This window comes from Esox lucius, chromosome 19, assembly GCF_011004845.1.
Source record: "Esox lucius isolate fEsoLuc1 chromosome 19, fEsoLuc1.pri, whole genome shotgun sequence".
NCBI classification, from domain to species: Eukaryota; Metazoa; Chordata; class Actinopteri; order Esociformes; family Esocidae; genus Esox; species Esox lucius.
Window position 1 is genome coordinate 33,042,427 of NC_047587.1, and position 15,529 is coordinate 33,057,955.

General features: G+C 43.6%; 1 protein-coding gene across 10 annotated transcripts in view; it reads right to left on the reverse strand.

Moving 5' to 3' along the window:
* cadps2 (Ca++-dependent secretion activator 2) overlaps positions 1-15,529 on the reverse strand; it is a 203,319-nt gene that overhangs the window by 20,281 nt on the left and 167,509 nt on the right. For 5 of the 10 annotated variants that reach the window (XM_029115027.2, XM_029115022.2, XM_029115021.2 and 2 more), the window contains 4 exons: positions 10,579-10,735; positions 2,908-3,049; positions 1,933-2,037; positions 1,273-1,302 (listed from right to left, as the gene is read on the reverse strand). In XM_029115027.2, coding sequence (XP_028970860.1) covers positions 1,273-1,302; positions 1,933-2,037; positions 2,908-3,049; positions 10,579-10,735 — 434 coding nt within the window. The remainder of the gene's footprint in view (positions 1-1,272; positions 1,303-1,932; positions 2,038-2,907; positions 3,050-10,578; positions 10,736-15,529) is intronic. The other 5 variants (XM_029115026.2, XM_029115025.2, XM_029115023.2 and 2 more) reach the window with 2 other exon arrangements.

The window sequence follows — 15,529 nt, forward strand, 5'->3', positions numbered from 1 at the left end:
GGACTCTGGGGAACTGGATAAATAGCCTCATTGCCCAAACAACAAACTAACCCTTTAAGAAACTCAACAAGCAACAGTTCCTGAACATATTCTACGAGTGAATGAACATGCCTGTCTGTCAGAGTAACTGAACATACTCTTCAGTGAATGAACATGTCTGGTTGTTAGACTAACTGTGACTAAGGAGGCTCTAAACACCAACAGATGGGTCTCCATGGCCACCTCCTCCCGGTGTCTACAGGAGGTTACCCTGCAACACATGGCAACCGGTGGCAGCAACCAGCATCCAAGTGTACAGCGAATCAGAGGGATAGTTTGTGTGTTGGGCTGGTGGGGGGAGCTAACGCACTTACTCCCTCACTTTTCTCACTTCGCCTTTAAAAGACTGTTACCTTCACAAGTGGCACGCGGGAATAAATCATTTGGGCGAAATCTGTGTTGCAATTAAATGCTCGCTCATATCCCCCCTGACGACTAATTAGGAGCTCTCTTCTCTGAGCGTCCCCTCTCCCGGGGGAACAGAGCGATCCCAGATGCCCGTCTGTGCTCGCTAACGAAGTGCCAGGTTTTCTCGGAGGCGAGGCGAGGGGTGGTGGGTGGGCGGGGGTCCTACGGTGGGGGACGGGGGAGAGTGGTGCGAGAAGCCTTTCCCAAACATCACACCTCGGCCTCCCTTCGGAGAAGGACACCCTCGGGTGGTCTCGCTACTGCCACTGTTTCCACTGCACCCTCAGAAGCCAAGGATATCGATGTTCATTCAAATACCATCTGATGGTCACACCAGTGACCCCACTGTTCATTCAAATACCGTCTGGTGGTCACACCAGTGACCCCACTCTTCATTCAAATAGCGTCTGGTGGTCACACCAGTGACCCCACTCTTCATTCAAATACCCTCTGTGGTCATACCAGTGACCCCACTGTTCATTCAAATACCGTCTGGTGGTCACACCAGTGACCCCACTGTTCATTCAAATACCGTCTGGTGGTCACACCAGTGACTCCACTGTTCATTCAAATACTGTCTGGTGTTAACACCAGTGACTCCACTGCTCACTCTCACTACTGCCACTTCAGAACCACATGAATCCTGCTAGGCCAGCTAACTTTCACTTAATGATCTTGGTCGTGGGGATCTTGACAGCTCAATTATAACAACGGTTTCAGCAGAGGGGTCGGTTAAAAAAGCGCAGATAATGGTCACAAAGACAACCACTGAGGTTTCGAAAAACGGTATTGAATGAAATCTGTTAAACAGCTAAGGCTACTTACAAAATTTCTGGTAAATTATTTCCGTGTGGGCTGAAATAAGAAAGAATAACATTTCTTATTTACACTCATTAGACATAACCCATTCCACAACTCTTACTGAGGTAAGAATTGATTAACAAATCTTACCACTAAAGCTAGTGGCAACAACCGGTCTCTCTCTGATGCTTTCCATATAAAGATCAATATCCCTAAAGGTACCTCAATTATGTTGCATGTGGGCACAAAAACATGTCATACACATTCCACAACGATCCCAGAACTAGGAGGCTAGCTACAAACATGTATGGTACATTCCGCTATGGAGTCCTTGCGGTACCACAAAATAGATGCATGCTGAAGAACAACGCACTGCAGAGCAATTCTCACAAGACAAAAACAACCATGCTGTCATCTTCATATCACAGAAGATATTAGTCGGGGGTCATTAGAAGGAGCAGACAGTCTCAGAATGTGTGTGTTGCGATAAAAGGGATTGCACAGTTATAAAAGCATCAGTAGTGACAAGCTTATCTTCCGGTTTCTTTCCTTACATTAAGAGTTCTACCCAACACATTCAACCGGTATAATATTTAAACGCATGGTGTTTGTGGATGGGTCAAGACAACCACAGCAGAGACATGCAACAGCGCCCCAGAAGGCCTTGCGGCAGCCCATACACACGTGCTGTCACACAGTGGGCCCATCCAGGAGGGTGCTGAGAAGCTGGGCATCTGCGGGAGATTGACTCTGGGCAGAGGCACGCTCGGTAGGTTGTTGGTTATTGTCCTGCAATGTAATGAACGAGACACCAAACCACAACCGAAAGACACAACAGGGACAAAAGACAACAGATAGATTTCTCTGAATGTGTCGTTTCAACCTACATTTGATGACAACATGACTTCACGGCTCTTCAGTGGACGGTATAGAGGGACACATCTGTAGCTGAAGCGAAAAAATTATATAAAAGAAAATATTCTCTGCTTGCTTTTTGTTGATGAATTGTATCCTTGTATTTACTAAAATACTTACCGAGCAAAAACCTACAAAGTTAAACCAAAGGGCATGTTTTAAACTTAACAACAGGTTCACCCTAACCCACCTTCCTAGGTTTTTAAGAATAAAATAAGCATAGCAATCTTCTTGCTGACAAGCATGCTAATTCCCCTATATTTTAGCCTATAGCTAAGAACGAGAATTGTTCTCCAACAAAACCTTTGAAAGTTTTAACTAGTTGCAACAGAGCTATGCATTCTGGTACCTCTACGCCCACTGATTCATCTCTCCCGCACGCTCCAACATGTTCCAGGACCTCATGATTTACAAATTACGCACTGGTCATTACCCATCCGTATAAATCAGTCTGCAGATTGACGTGGTTCTCTGTGGTAGCTGAAGTTATTTTGGAACTACAACAGCAGCAACTGTGATGTACTTTCAATCTTCTCATTAATCTGTGATGAGAGACCGGTTCAGACCGAGTCATTGCACAATCTGATGTACGGAAATGAAAGCATCCGCGGTTAAATCTTTTTTTTCTCTGTTGCACCCTCACTTTCCATGATCACATAGCCTCCCAGTAGCAGTTGCAATATTGCTTACGGTGTTCCGGTCATTTCCAGTCTATGTACATTGCTGGGGAGGAAGGGCTCTTACTTGACTGACTGCCAGGTTTCCTGCTCGAAGCCGCGGTGGATGGACTGGGCAATGGAGGACTCCATGAGGTCAATATAGCGCACCACCAGTGGGATGAACAGGTCCTGGAGGTGTTTGTGGAACACGCCATTGCAGAGGTGAGCTGGGGAGAATGAGAAAGAACGACGGAAATGAGCATCTATAGCTTAAGGTGTTGGTGAGCTTGCACTGTTCTCGTCCGTCACAGGTGAAATCCTTAACTTCCTACAATCCACATGATGATATCTGCATAAGAATAGTAGACTCACTGGTTCAGACTTCTAATCATTCCCCAACATCCACTAGTACTACAGTTAACTCCCTTTCGGTACACACCCCAAACCGGTCAACATCCACTAGTACTACAGTTAACTCCCTTTCGGTACACACCCCAAACCGGTCAACATCCACTAGTACTACAGTTAACTCCCTTTCGGTACACACCCCAAACCGGTCAACATCCACTAGTACTACAGTTAACTCCCTTTCGGTACACACCCCAAACCGTTCAACATCCACTAGTACTACAGTTAACTCCCTTTCGGTACACACCCCAAACCGGTCACTCTTAAAATACACACATTCACTGGCCGTCATTACATTTGGTATTTGCCTCTAATGACGGAAACGAATTGCAAAAAACTCAAATGTATAACTTTTTTCAAACACTGGTTCTTTAAAAGCAAACCGAGCTGCTGTCTGATTAGTGCAACTGCTTCGCAGGAAATCTGTTTGGGACTAGCTGTATATAGTGTCAATTTATGATTATGTTTGAGTGTTTCCTTCATTTATGTGGTACTGTGAGTTTATGTGCTACTATGAGAGGCTCGACGGGTTTGGGCCGGGCCTGAGTTGGAAATAACTAATCTTGGGCAGGTTGGTTTGGACATGTAAATAGTGTAAAACAAAAAATAACACGACTGTCCCACCTTGTCTAACTCCCCCCCTCCTCTGTCAGCAGAAGGACCTGCTGTGTGTAATGTGCTGTCTGGGGTGCTGGAGATGCTGTAATTACAGTTATTCACTTGTTTCTAATCTGACTGAAAAATGTATGCTATAGAAATCCCTAATTTGTTGAGTATTCCAACGCCTTCCTTATTCACCAAATGTGCTTTCCTCGCCATGCTCTAACGTAACACATAAACGTGACTGACCACCGACAGGTTCTGAAAGTAGGATGGCTAAAATTTAGACTGCATCAATCTTCTACGCTGGTTACAAATAACAACCCTGTTCAACTGTGGCCATAAAATTGATGGCAAGGATGTCAGTTGTCAGGCCTGTGGACAGGGGAATTGGGCGGTGTCAGGACTGTAGACAGTAAAAATGGGCAGTTTCAGGACTGTGGACAGGGGAATGGGGCAGTTTCAGGACTGTGGACAGGGGAATGGGGCAGTTTCAGGACTGTGGACAGGGGAATGGGGCAGTTTCAGGACTGTGGACAGGGGAATGGGGCAGTTTCAGGACTGTGGACAGGGGAATTGGGCGTTGTCAGGACTGTGGACAGGGGAATTGGGCGGTGTCAGGACTGTGGACAGGGGAATTGGGCGTTGTCAGGACTGTGGACAGGGGAATTGGGCAGTTTCAGGACTGTGGACAGGGGAATAGGGCAGTTTCAGGACTGTGGACAGGGGAATAGGGCAGTTTCAGGACTGTGGACAGGGGAATTGGGCGGTGTCAGGACTGTGGACAGGGGAATTGGGCGGTGTCAGGACTGTGGACAGGGGAATTGGGCGGTGTCAGGACTGTGGACAGGGGAATGGGGCAGTTTCAGGCCTGTGGACAGGGGAATTGGGCAGTTTCAGGCCTGTGGACAGGGGAATTGGGCGGTGTCAGGACTGTGGACAGGGGAATGGGGCAGTTTCAGGACTGTGGACAGGGGAATGGGGCAGTTTCAGGACTGTGGACAGGGGAATTGGGCGTTGTCAGGACTGTGGACAGGGGAATGGGGCGGTGTCAGGACTGTGGACAGGGGAATGGGGCAGTTTCAGGACTGTGGACAGGGGAATTGGGCAGTTTCAGGACTGTGGACAGGGGAATAGGGCAGTTTCAGGACTGTGGACAGGGGAATAGGGCAGTTTCAGGACTGTGGACAGGGGAATTGGGCGGTGTCAGGACTGTGGACAGGGGAATTGGGCGGTGTCAGGACTGTGGACAGGGGAATTGGGCGGTGTCAGGACTGTGGACAGGGGAATGGGGCAGTTTCAGGCCTGTGGACAGGGGAATTGGGCAGTTTCAGGCCTGTGGACAGGGGAATTGGGCGGTGTCAGGACTGTGGACAGGGGAATGGGGCAGTTTCAGGACTGTGGACAGGGGAATGGGGCAGTTTCAGGACTGTGGACAGGGGAATGGGGCAGTTTCAGGACTGTGGACAGGGGAATGGGGCAGTTTCAGGACTGTGGACAGGGGAATGGGGCAGTTTCAGGACTGTGGACAGGGGAATGGGGCAGTTTCAGGACTGTGGACAGGGGAATGGGGCAGTTTCAGGACTGTGGACAGGGGAATGGGGCAGTTTCAGGACTGTGGACAGGGGAATGGGGCAGTTTCAGGACTGTGGACAGGGGAATGGGGCAGTTTCAGGACTGAGGACAGGGGAATTGGGCAGTTTCAGGACTGTGGACAGGGGAATTGGGCGGTGTCAGGACTGTGGACAGGGGAATTGGGCGGTGTCAGGACTGTGGACAGGGGAATTGGGCGGTGTCAGGACTGTGGACAGGGGAATTGGGCGGTGTCAGGACTGTGGACAGGGGAATTGGGCGGTGTCAGGACTGTGGACAAGGCTCATAACTGCCGTTTACTACCATGCCTCTGCTAACGATTTCATTGACTCTCACTTTAGCAAGGTTATCAGTTTAAGTGCCCATGATAAGCAGTTACTTTACCTGGAATGGAATGTAAAGACAACAGACACAATCAGACAAGGATCAACATATAGCTTTACATTCATATACATTTGATTTATACATACCAAATGTTTGTACGTTGGAGACTGTATGCTGGTAATTAAGTTTAACTTGTGTTGGTTGCAAATTAACTCATAACCTTGCAATCAATTAAATCACAAGGAAATGTTGTATATGTCAACAGCACCCGCCCCGGCTCAGCACCCACCCAGGCTCAGCACCCACCCAGGCTCAGCACCCACCCCGGCTCAGCACCCACCCCGGCTCAGCACCCGCCCCGGCTCAGCACCCGCCCAGGCTCAGCACCCGCCCAGGCTCAGCACCCGCCCAGGCTCAGCACCCACCCAGGCTCAGCACCCACCCAGGCTCAGCACCCGCCCAGGCTCAGCACCCGCCCAGGCTCAGCACCCGCCCAGGCTCAGCACCCACCCAGGCTCAGCACCCACCCAGGCTCAGCACCCACCCAGGCTCAGCACCCACCCAGGCTCAGCACTGCCCTGCTTGAGAGTGCCCCTGGCTGCAGCTAGATACTTTTCAAATAAATAGAAAAACAGAGAGAGACAAAGGAAAAAGAGAGACAGAGAAGTGTAGGCCTCTGATAATCTCTCAGGACTTCATTAGTCCTAATTCCCCATCACTCTGTTCCGTCATGGTTAACACTAGCCTGCACACCCTCCCAAGAGTATATGGCTTCTCTCCCAACAAGATCCCATTTCCAACACATGCAGCCACTAAAGTGAGCAGTTACTGCAGTTAATCCGCATTATATGTGATTATTCAGACCTGGTGTGATTAATGAAATATGTTTTTGTCACACTACAAACATTAAAAAGTAACATTATTGCTATGTGATATTTTCAAAAGCTTGCCCCCCCACCCAGTGTGACATAGACTTGAAACATTTTGTAAGTGAACCACCACACAAGGAACAAATTTGCCTCTAGCACTCATAGTCTGCCATGGCAGATTTCCCATCATTAAGAATAATTTAGAAACAGATCTTCACACAACTTGGCACGTAGCATCTATGGATTCAAACAATGCAAAGGTTCAAACAATGCAAAAAACTTTCATGTTAGCTCACGGGCACATAGTGGCCATACTGATTTAGCAGGACCAATGGACAATATAGAGTTAAGTGTGCTAATGTAAGCTACATACAATGTTTTATGGGGATCAGACAAACAGTTCCAGAGGAGTAGTGGTTAAAGTAGGAAACCTCATTGAAAATAGTGAAAACATAAGGGAAACCTGCTACCATCTGCTTTTCAATTGTTTATCCATTTTATCTTCTTACTTAAGAGGTATGATCGAAAACAGGGGCCTCATTTGCAGTAATAGTGAAAACGATAATTATACTCTATATTTTGTTCAGCCAATATCCACATTACCTAAGTCTTAAAATCAAATATTTGTTATGACAGTTGAAATAATTACAAGATTAATGGAGGATGGTAATAACAGAAAACGGAAGAAAGAGAAGCTTCAGGTGTTTGTCTGATCTGTGTGAGGCCTCAATAGACAACGTGAAACAATGGATTTTGCCCTATTCACAGCTGGCAATGAAACAAAAGCTCATAGTTACGCATGAATAAGTGAGAAAGTATGAGATTGTCAGACAGAGAGAGAGATATATAGTGGTAGAAACACAAAGACAACCACCTGGAAGGGAGTGAGCCTATACTGTCTACATTCTGGAATGGGCAAGACATTTATTTTTCTGACAATGCTTTTATTCTATTCATTTTTACCCACTCAGAAAGGAGTAATAAGTACAGTTAGCAAGAGGATGGGAGTACACTAATTCAAGAAGATGCCGTTAATGCATGGAAGACACTGACAAAAATGATTTTTGTCAACAAAACACTATATAAAGTAAGGCAGCTGAATCTGTAAGTTGAAATGGTAAGTTAAGCAAATAGGATATAGATGGATAGTTGAGCTATCTAGCTCCTCCAGACTTCTCCATCCTATAGAGGCACTGTTATGACTTGATACATAATGGCTTCTAGTCCTGTAGCACAGTTGGTTATGGCTACCGCTGCATTTTTCTCTCCTCCATTTGTGTGCATGCTCTTTTCTCAAACAAACAACCATTGAGCGAACGTTATATAAGAATGACACCCACTCTTTTGGGCGTTATGTACAATACTGTTCAAAAGTTTGGGGTCAGAAATGTCCTTGTTTTCCAAGAAAACATACATGAAATGAGTTTGAATAGGAAATATAGCAAACATGAATTGGAAATAGTCATTGACAAGGTTAGAAAGATTTTCAATTTTTAATTGAAATAATAGTGTCCTTCAAACTTGGCTTTCATCAAAGAATCTTCCATTTGCTGCAATAACAGCCTTGCAGAACTTTTGCATTCGAGTTGTCAATTTGTTGAGGTACATGCTTCCTTAAGCACCACCCACATGTTGGATTGCCTTGATGGGCACTTCGTACATACCATATGGTCAAGCGGCTCCTACAACAACTCAATAGAGTTGAGATCTGTGACTGTGCTGGCCACTCCATTATAGAAAAAAATACCAGCCTACTGCTTTTTCCCTAAATAGTTCCTGCTTAGTTTGGAGCTGTGCTTTGGGTCATTGTCCTGTTGTAGGAGGCTATTGGCTCCAATCAAGCGCTGTCCACATGGGTATGGCATGGTGTTGCAAAATGGAGTGATAGAATTCCTTCTTCAAGATCCCTTTTATTCTGTAAAAATCTCCCACTTTACCACCACCAAAGCACCCCCAGACCATCACATTGCCTCCACCATTCTTGACAGGTGGCATCAAGTACTCCACCAGCATCTTTTTAATTGATCAGTGTCTCATGAATGTTCTTCTTTGTGATTCGAACACCTCAAACTAAGATTCATCTGTCCATGACACTTTTTTCCAATCTTCCTCTGTTCTTTTGTCCATCTTAATCTTTTTATTGGCCAGTCTGAAATATGCCTTTTTCTTTGCAACTCAGCCTCGAAGGCCAGCATCCTGGAGTTGCCACTTCACTGTTGACGTTGAGACTGGTGTTTTGAAGGTACTACAGTTAGTATTTTCATAATTACTAAGTGTAGTTAGTAAAGTTCACAATCTTCATAATTTTGGCTACCACAATGGTTTTGAAATAACACAACCGAAATGCAATTGAAGTGCAGACTTTCAGCTTTAATTCAAGGGGTTGAACAAAAATCTTGTATGAAACATTTAGGAATTGCAACCCTTTTCATACATAGTCCCCTTATTTCAGGGGCTCAAATGTAATCGGACAAATTAACACAATCAAAAATAAAAGGTTTGAGAATTATTTGCAGGTAATGCATGGACATCACCAAACGCTGGGTTTCCTCCATAGTGATGCTTTGCCAGGCCTTTACTACAGCTGTCTTCAGTTGTTGTTTGTTCATTGGTCTTTATGACCTAAGTTTCGTCTTCAGCAAGTGAAATGCAGGCTCGATTGGGTTGAGATCGCAGACTTCCATGTCTCTAACCACTAGTTCTGCCTCTGAGAGAAAGTATGCTTTAGGATCACAACAGAAAAAAACCTTGCTGGCTTCAAGCTTCAGTAGATGCGTTATAAAGTAAGCCTAAAATAAAAGTATTTATGGTTATATTGCTACTATTTCTGGTGGACTTTGGGGTGATACAGATCACAACCCCTTGCGCAGTAAAAGATGATGCGTTTCCGTTAATAAAATGTTCGGTTGCCCTCGTTATTTCAGCAAATAATGGAATGGCTGGGGTAAAAGTTACATTTTGTAGACGATACAGTGCTGAACTGAATGGCAGCAGGCCATGTGGTTTTGTGGAATTACCCCTGGCCTTGTTTTTACTACGGTTCAATTCCCCTCGTTCCAATTTTTCTTCATTGTTTTCATTATAGATAGGCTGTATAGCCATTCGCTATCCATCTACAGTAATCTTTGTAAAACAGTACACTTTAGTTCCACTAATAAACATTCTGTAGTCCATGTTATTTAAGCAAACATTTTATGACTGAGGTAAAAGTTGCATTCCCGCTGTTTAAATATTGTAATGGTGTGTAATGTGATTTTCAGGATTTTTGTTTTAGATTCTGTCTCTCACAGTTGAAGTGTACCCAAGATAAACATTACAGACCTCTACATTCTTTGTAAGTAGGAAAACCTGCAAAATCGGCAGTGTATCAAATACTTGTTCTCCCCACTGTACCGTATAACCTTTCATCAGTATCCTTGCTTGTTAACATGTGACGAGCTATGCCCAAGTACAAAGTGCCCAAACTATTGTTTGCTGTTTTATAAGAAAATAACTAAAAATGGAGTACAGCATGATGAGACTGGTGACACAAACCGTGCTAATGCTCTCTTGTCTGTGTGACACAGCATTACAAAGGTGGCAGTCCCAATCCAGCCCCTTGAATTCCCAATTGTATTTCTGACATATGGTGTGAATCTTTCCTCTGTTCTTTGTTTCTTAGTTACTTCACTGAAGCGGAGGCTAATTATTGTCCCGATGCACACTAAGTACAGTTAACCTTTTCCTTCTAACGACTCGTTTATCATGGCACCCTAGGTGTTAATGAGTGTTTTAGTGGTGGGAACCTGGGCAGAGAAGGCTGGGACATGTTTTAAAACACAGTGGTGCCATATGGGGTGCTTTAAATAAAAACAGAGACAACACAGAGGGTCAGGGAACAAGACAAGAGATTGTGACAAAATTATTTGTGTGTGTGTGTGTGTGGGGGGGGTTCAAAAGTTGAAGAAAAATGGAGAACTCACGGTCACATCGCAGGAAGTTGTTCAGCAGCTGGAATAAGGGGAAGCTATCCCATGAGTCAACGGGCTGGACTTGCAGAGCACTATCCATGTCGACGGTGTAGAGGGAAAGAAATGTCTCGGCATGCCCTGCCATCATGTCCGGCCACCATGAGAAGGCCTGGCAATATACAAGGAAGGAGAAATACCACAGAAGATGATAGGGAGAGAACAGAGAATAAAAAATGAATGAAGAAAGAAAAGGAGAACACATCAAAAATAAAGTACATTTACTAAAAATCATCAAAAAGCACTAGTTTACTTGAGAGGCACTAGTGAAGACTTGACAAACACCAAATGTGAAAGGATGCAATCAGAGTAAGATGGGGAAAAAGTGACACATGGATGGAAAGAAGACTGCTCGGAAAAAGGAAAAAAAAATGCTGTGTGCAAATCAAAGCAATTAAATGAATGGAACCAACAGGGAAAAAGCCAAATCTGAAATGGGTTGCATGAAGAGTGGACCTTGAGTGCACAATAGACTCCAACACAGAGGAAGAGACGCCAGCAGCCTCATTACCTTGGCCAGGCACTAACCTGCATTAGCACTTCAGCAATAAAGATAAAATCACATATTGGTAATTACATTATGCTTATGTCTTACAAGGTGAGACATTAAAAAATTATCAAAAGGATGACGGACTGTGCTTTTAACCCACAGTATTCACATGGAAACACACACGCACACACAAAAGGCTGAACTAAGATCACAAATAAGGTTTCATTTGATGGTCATAGTATGATCTATATATGATCTGTAATATGACGTGGCACTCTTACAGTAGGGTACAGACAGTAATCCTGGGTCAATTGCAATGACAAAGCAGTGCAATACAATTACTGAACAGATTGGAATTTAGAAAGAATCAAGTCCAACCCTGTGGTAGGTTGATCATCTTTAATGCCTGTCAACTACTTGTTCCCGTCAAAAAAAATCATAGGACCATGTCACGTGCACTAAGGTCTTGATGTATAGCACTCAAAATTTGAAAAGGTTGAATAAAGCAAAGGTTCCAAACCAAAGGGTAAGATATTGACATTGTTGAAACAATGGAGTGTAAACAGGGTTTGGTGTAAAGTCAAAATACACTGCTCAAAAACAATTCTGTCTTCTGTCACATCAAAGGACAACTTAAATCACACATCAGGTCTCGATGAACGAAATATATTAAAGATCAAAATCTTTACTATACATTGTGTAATTCGTTGATAAAATAACGTAACAACGGTGAATGGAAACCAAAATCACTAACCAATTGAGGGCTGGATTCAAACTCACATCAAAAATCTAAATAAACAATTGAAATGTAATCACAGCAACTCATAATGTGACTCAGTACGATGTATGGCCCCCACTTGCCTGTATGCACTCCCGACAATGTCTGGGCATGCTCCTGATGAGACCGCGGATGGTGTCCTGGGGGATCTACTCCCAGACCGGGATCAGGACATCAGTGAGCTACTGGACAGACTATGGTGCTAACTTATGACGATAGATGCACAATACATAACGTCTCAGAGGTTCTCAATTGGATTCAGATCTGGGGAAACTGACGGCCATTCAATGGCATCAATGCCTTCATCATCCAGGAACTTCCTACACTCTCTGCCCACATTAAGCCAGTATTGTCCTGCACCAGGAGGAACCCAGGGCCCACTGCACCAGCGTTAGGTCTGACCATGGGTCTGAGGATTTCATCCTGGTACCTAACAGCAGTCAGGGTACCGCTGGTTAGCACATGGAGTTTTGTGCGACCCTCCATGGATATACCTCCCCACACCATCAGCGCCAAATGGGTCATGCTGGATGACGTTGCAGGCAGTATAAGTTTCACCACGGTGTCTCTTTCACGTCTGTTACGTGCTCTGTGTGAGCCTGCACTCATCTGTGAAGAGAACAGGGTGTCAATGCTGGACCTGCCAATCCTGGCAAGATCAAGATACATGGTGCTGGGCTGTGAGCACAGGTCCCACTAGAGGATGTTGGGCCCTCATGCCATCCTCATGGAGTCTGTTTCTGACAGTTTGGACGGAAACACGCACACCAGTAGTCTGCTAGAGGTCATTTTGTTGGGCTTTGTCAGTGCTCCTCCTTTTCCCCAAAGCACAAAGGAGCAGATACCTGTCCTGCTGCTGGGTTGATGCCCTACTATGGCCCTCCTCAAGCATCCCTTAAATATTTCTGCTGTGTGCCAACGTATTCCCTGTGTATCAATGCATTTATTTTCAAGTAGATGATATCTGATATCATAATTATACTTGATAAATCACATTTAGTAGGTTTGCCTCTTTTTAGAGCAAGACCCCCTGAACAGGTGGTTAAATGACCAGGCAGCTTGTGAATGTCTTGATAAGGGACCAATGGACTTCCTGTATGTACAAACAATTATCCTTTTTCTGGATAGGAAATGAATCTACATTTCTCTTGCCAACTCAAGAAAGATGCCACCTAACTTACTAAATAGCAGTGGTCACCATTTAAGGAGAAAAGTGCAACCTGCCTAATGAAGCATGGAAGGAGAAAATAATGTGACAGATTGATCCCAAGTAAGAGTTTTATTTTACATCTGCGTGTTTCTGGGCTGGTGTGTGGGAGTGTGCATGCATGTCCATCTGTGGCAGACAAAAGGCTTGGCTAGCAGTCAGAGAAGGTATGTTCCACAGCTAATCCGGCCTTGAGGGCTGTTGTGATCATCCTTTTCATGTCTTTTCAGTGCATCATGCTAATAAACACAATTAAACAGTGCACAAGACACATTTGCACCAACCGTAATGAAAGGGAGTGACTCCTAAGAAAAGTATTTTCTCTAATAACAAAAACCTGAGCCACTTTACCATTCAGCCAACCTGTTGCTGAATTTTTTTAATAATCTGAAATGTATCCCAAAGGTACTGTTAGCAAAAAAGTCTGTACTATAAGTTAACCAACCTCTTCATAATTGCTGTAATGTGTTTAAAAGGCCCATCAATATAAACACACCCTTTAATTTTGCTGTCTTTGACATTTGATTGTTGTCTTACATCAAACTTGTTGTCAATCACAAATCATCCAAAAAGTGCATTTGAATGCATTTCATTTCTCCATATTGACTTCCATCTGTGATCCACAGTAGTGACTTTGATTAGTTCAAAATAAACTCCAACGCTTAGTGCTGCAATTTAAAGCAAAGAATATACTATGGGCATAAAGATACTTAAAAAAAATAAAACAGTTGTGGAAAGCAGAAGCCAGGAGATGGATATTAAAATATTTCAAAGGTCTATCCCTTGGAGCTATGCTAAGACCATTAAAAAATGGAAGGCATATGGCAACACCCAGACCTTAGGTAGATCAGGTAATCACGCCCATACTGGATGACCAGGAAAGGAGAAGACTGATCAGAGATCAGTGCCATTGGCTACTAAAAAGCCAATGGCAGCTTTTATGGCAAATACTGGTTAGTGTGGACATGACCACAATATCACAAGCGCTCCACAAATCTGGCCTCAATTGGAGGTTGGCAAGAATAAAAAAACTCAAAAAAGGCAACATCAAGTCTCGTTTGAGCTTTACCAAAAAGCACATTGTAGATTACGAGGCCAAGTGGCAAAAGGTGCTGTGGTTAGAAATTGAACTTTTTGACCTGAACGCAAAATGTTTTGTCTGGCAAAAACACAATACATCTTTCCATCCAAAGAACACCATGTCTACAGTGAAGCATGGTGGTGGCAACATCCTGTAGCTGTCCATAAGTGGTCACCATGAAATGTAACTGAAATTTAACAATTCTGCAAGGAAGAATGGGCAAATACTGCACACTCAAGGTGTGAAGTTAAACACTGGATGTCTGTGTGTGTGTACTGTATACTCCCGTTCCAAAGCTTGGGGTCACTTAGAAATCTGCTGGTTTTCAAAAGGAAAGCTTGCTTTTTGTCCATTAAAATAACATCTGAATTGATGAGAAATACAGTGTAAACATTGATAATGTTGTAAAGTACAATTGTAGCTGGAAATGGCTGATTTTGTTATGGATTATCTACGTAAGCATACAGTGGCCCATTACCAGCAACCATCAGTCCTGTGTCCCAATGTCATGTTGCGTTTGCTAATCCAAGTTAATCATTTAAAAAGGCTAACTGATCATCAGAAAAACAATAAAACTGGCCTTATTTATACCATTTGAGTATCTGGACCATCAGCAATTGAAAGAAATTGTAGATATTCCATTGAAAGTTAGCAATTTCCAGCTACAGTAGTCACTTACAACATTAACAATGTACAACATTCTACACTGTATTTCTGATAAATTTGATGTTATTTTATTGGACTTTTTTTTTTTTTAGCTTTTCTTTCAAAAACAAGGACATTTCTAAGTGACCCCAAATGTTGGAATGGTAGTGTATATAAAGTAGTCAGTACCAGTGAAATGTCTGTGCACCTACTCATTTAAGGGTAATATCTTTAGTTTGACTATTTTTCATATTGCAGATTCTTCAAAGTAGCCACCTGTTGCCTTGATGACAGCTTGGCAAATTCTTTTCATTATCTCAACCAGCTTCAAGTAACCTGGAATTCATTTCAATTTAAAGGCGTGTTAATGTGTGGAATTCCTTTTCTTCTTAATGCGTTAGGGTGGGTATACATAGGGTGAATACCGCTACTGAAGGACACCAATAATAAGAATATACTTACTTCGGCCAAGAAACAAGAAATGATAGGTGTGATTCCCACCATGAAGCATGGATGATGAGCTGTAAGTTTTGAGGTCTTCACTATTATTCTATAATGTGTAAAAACAAACAATAACCCCTGAATGAGTAGGGGTGTCCAAACTGGCTGTATGTATGTGCTGACAAACACACACACACAAATACACAAATCCCAAATCCTTACAACGCCTCTGATGGCTAGTTGATAACTTCTGTGTTGTGAATG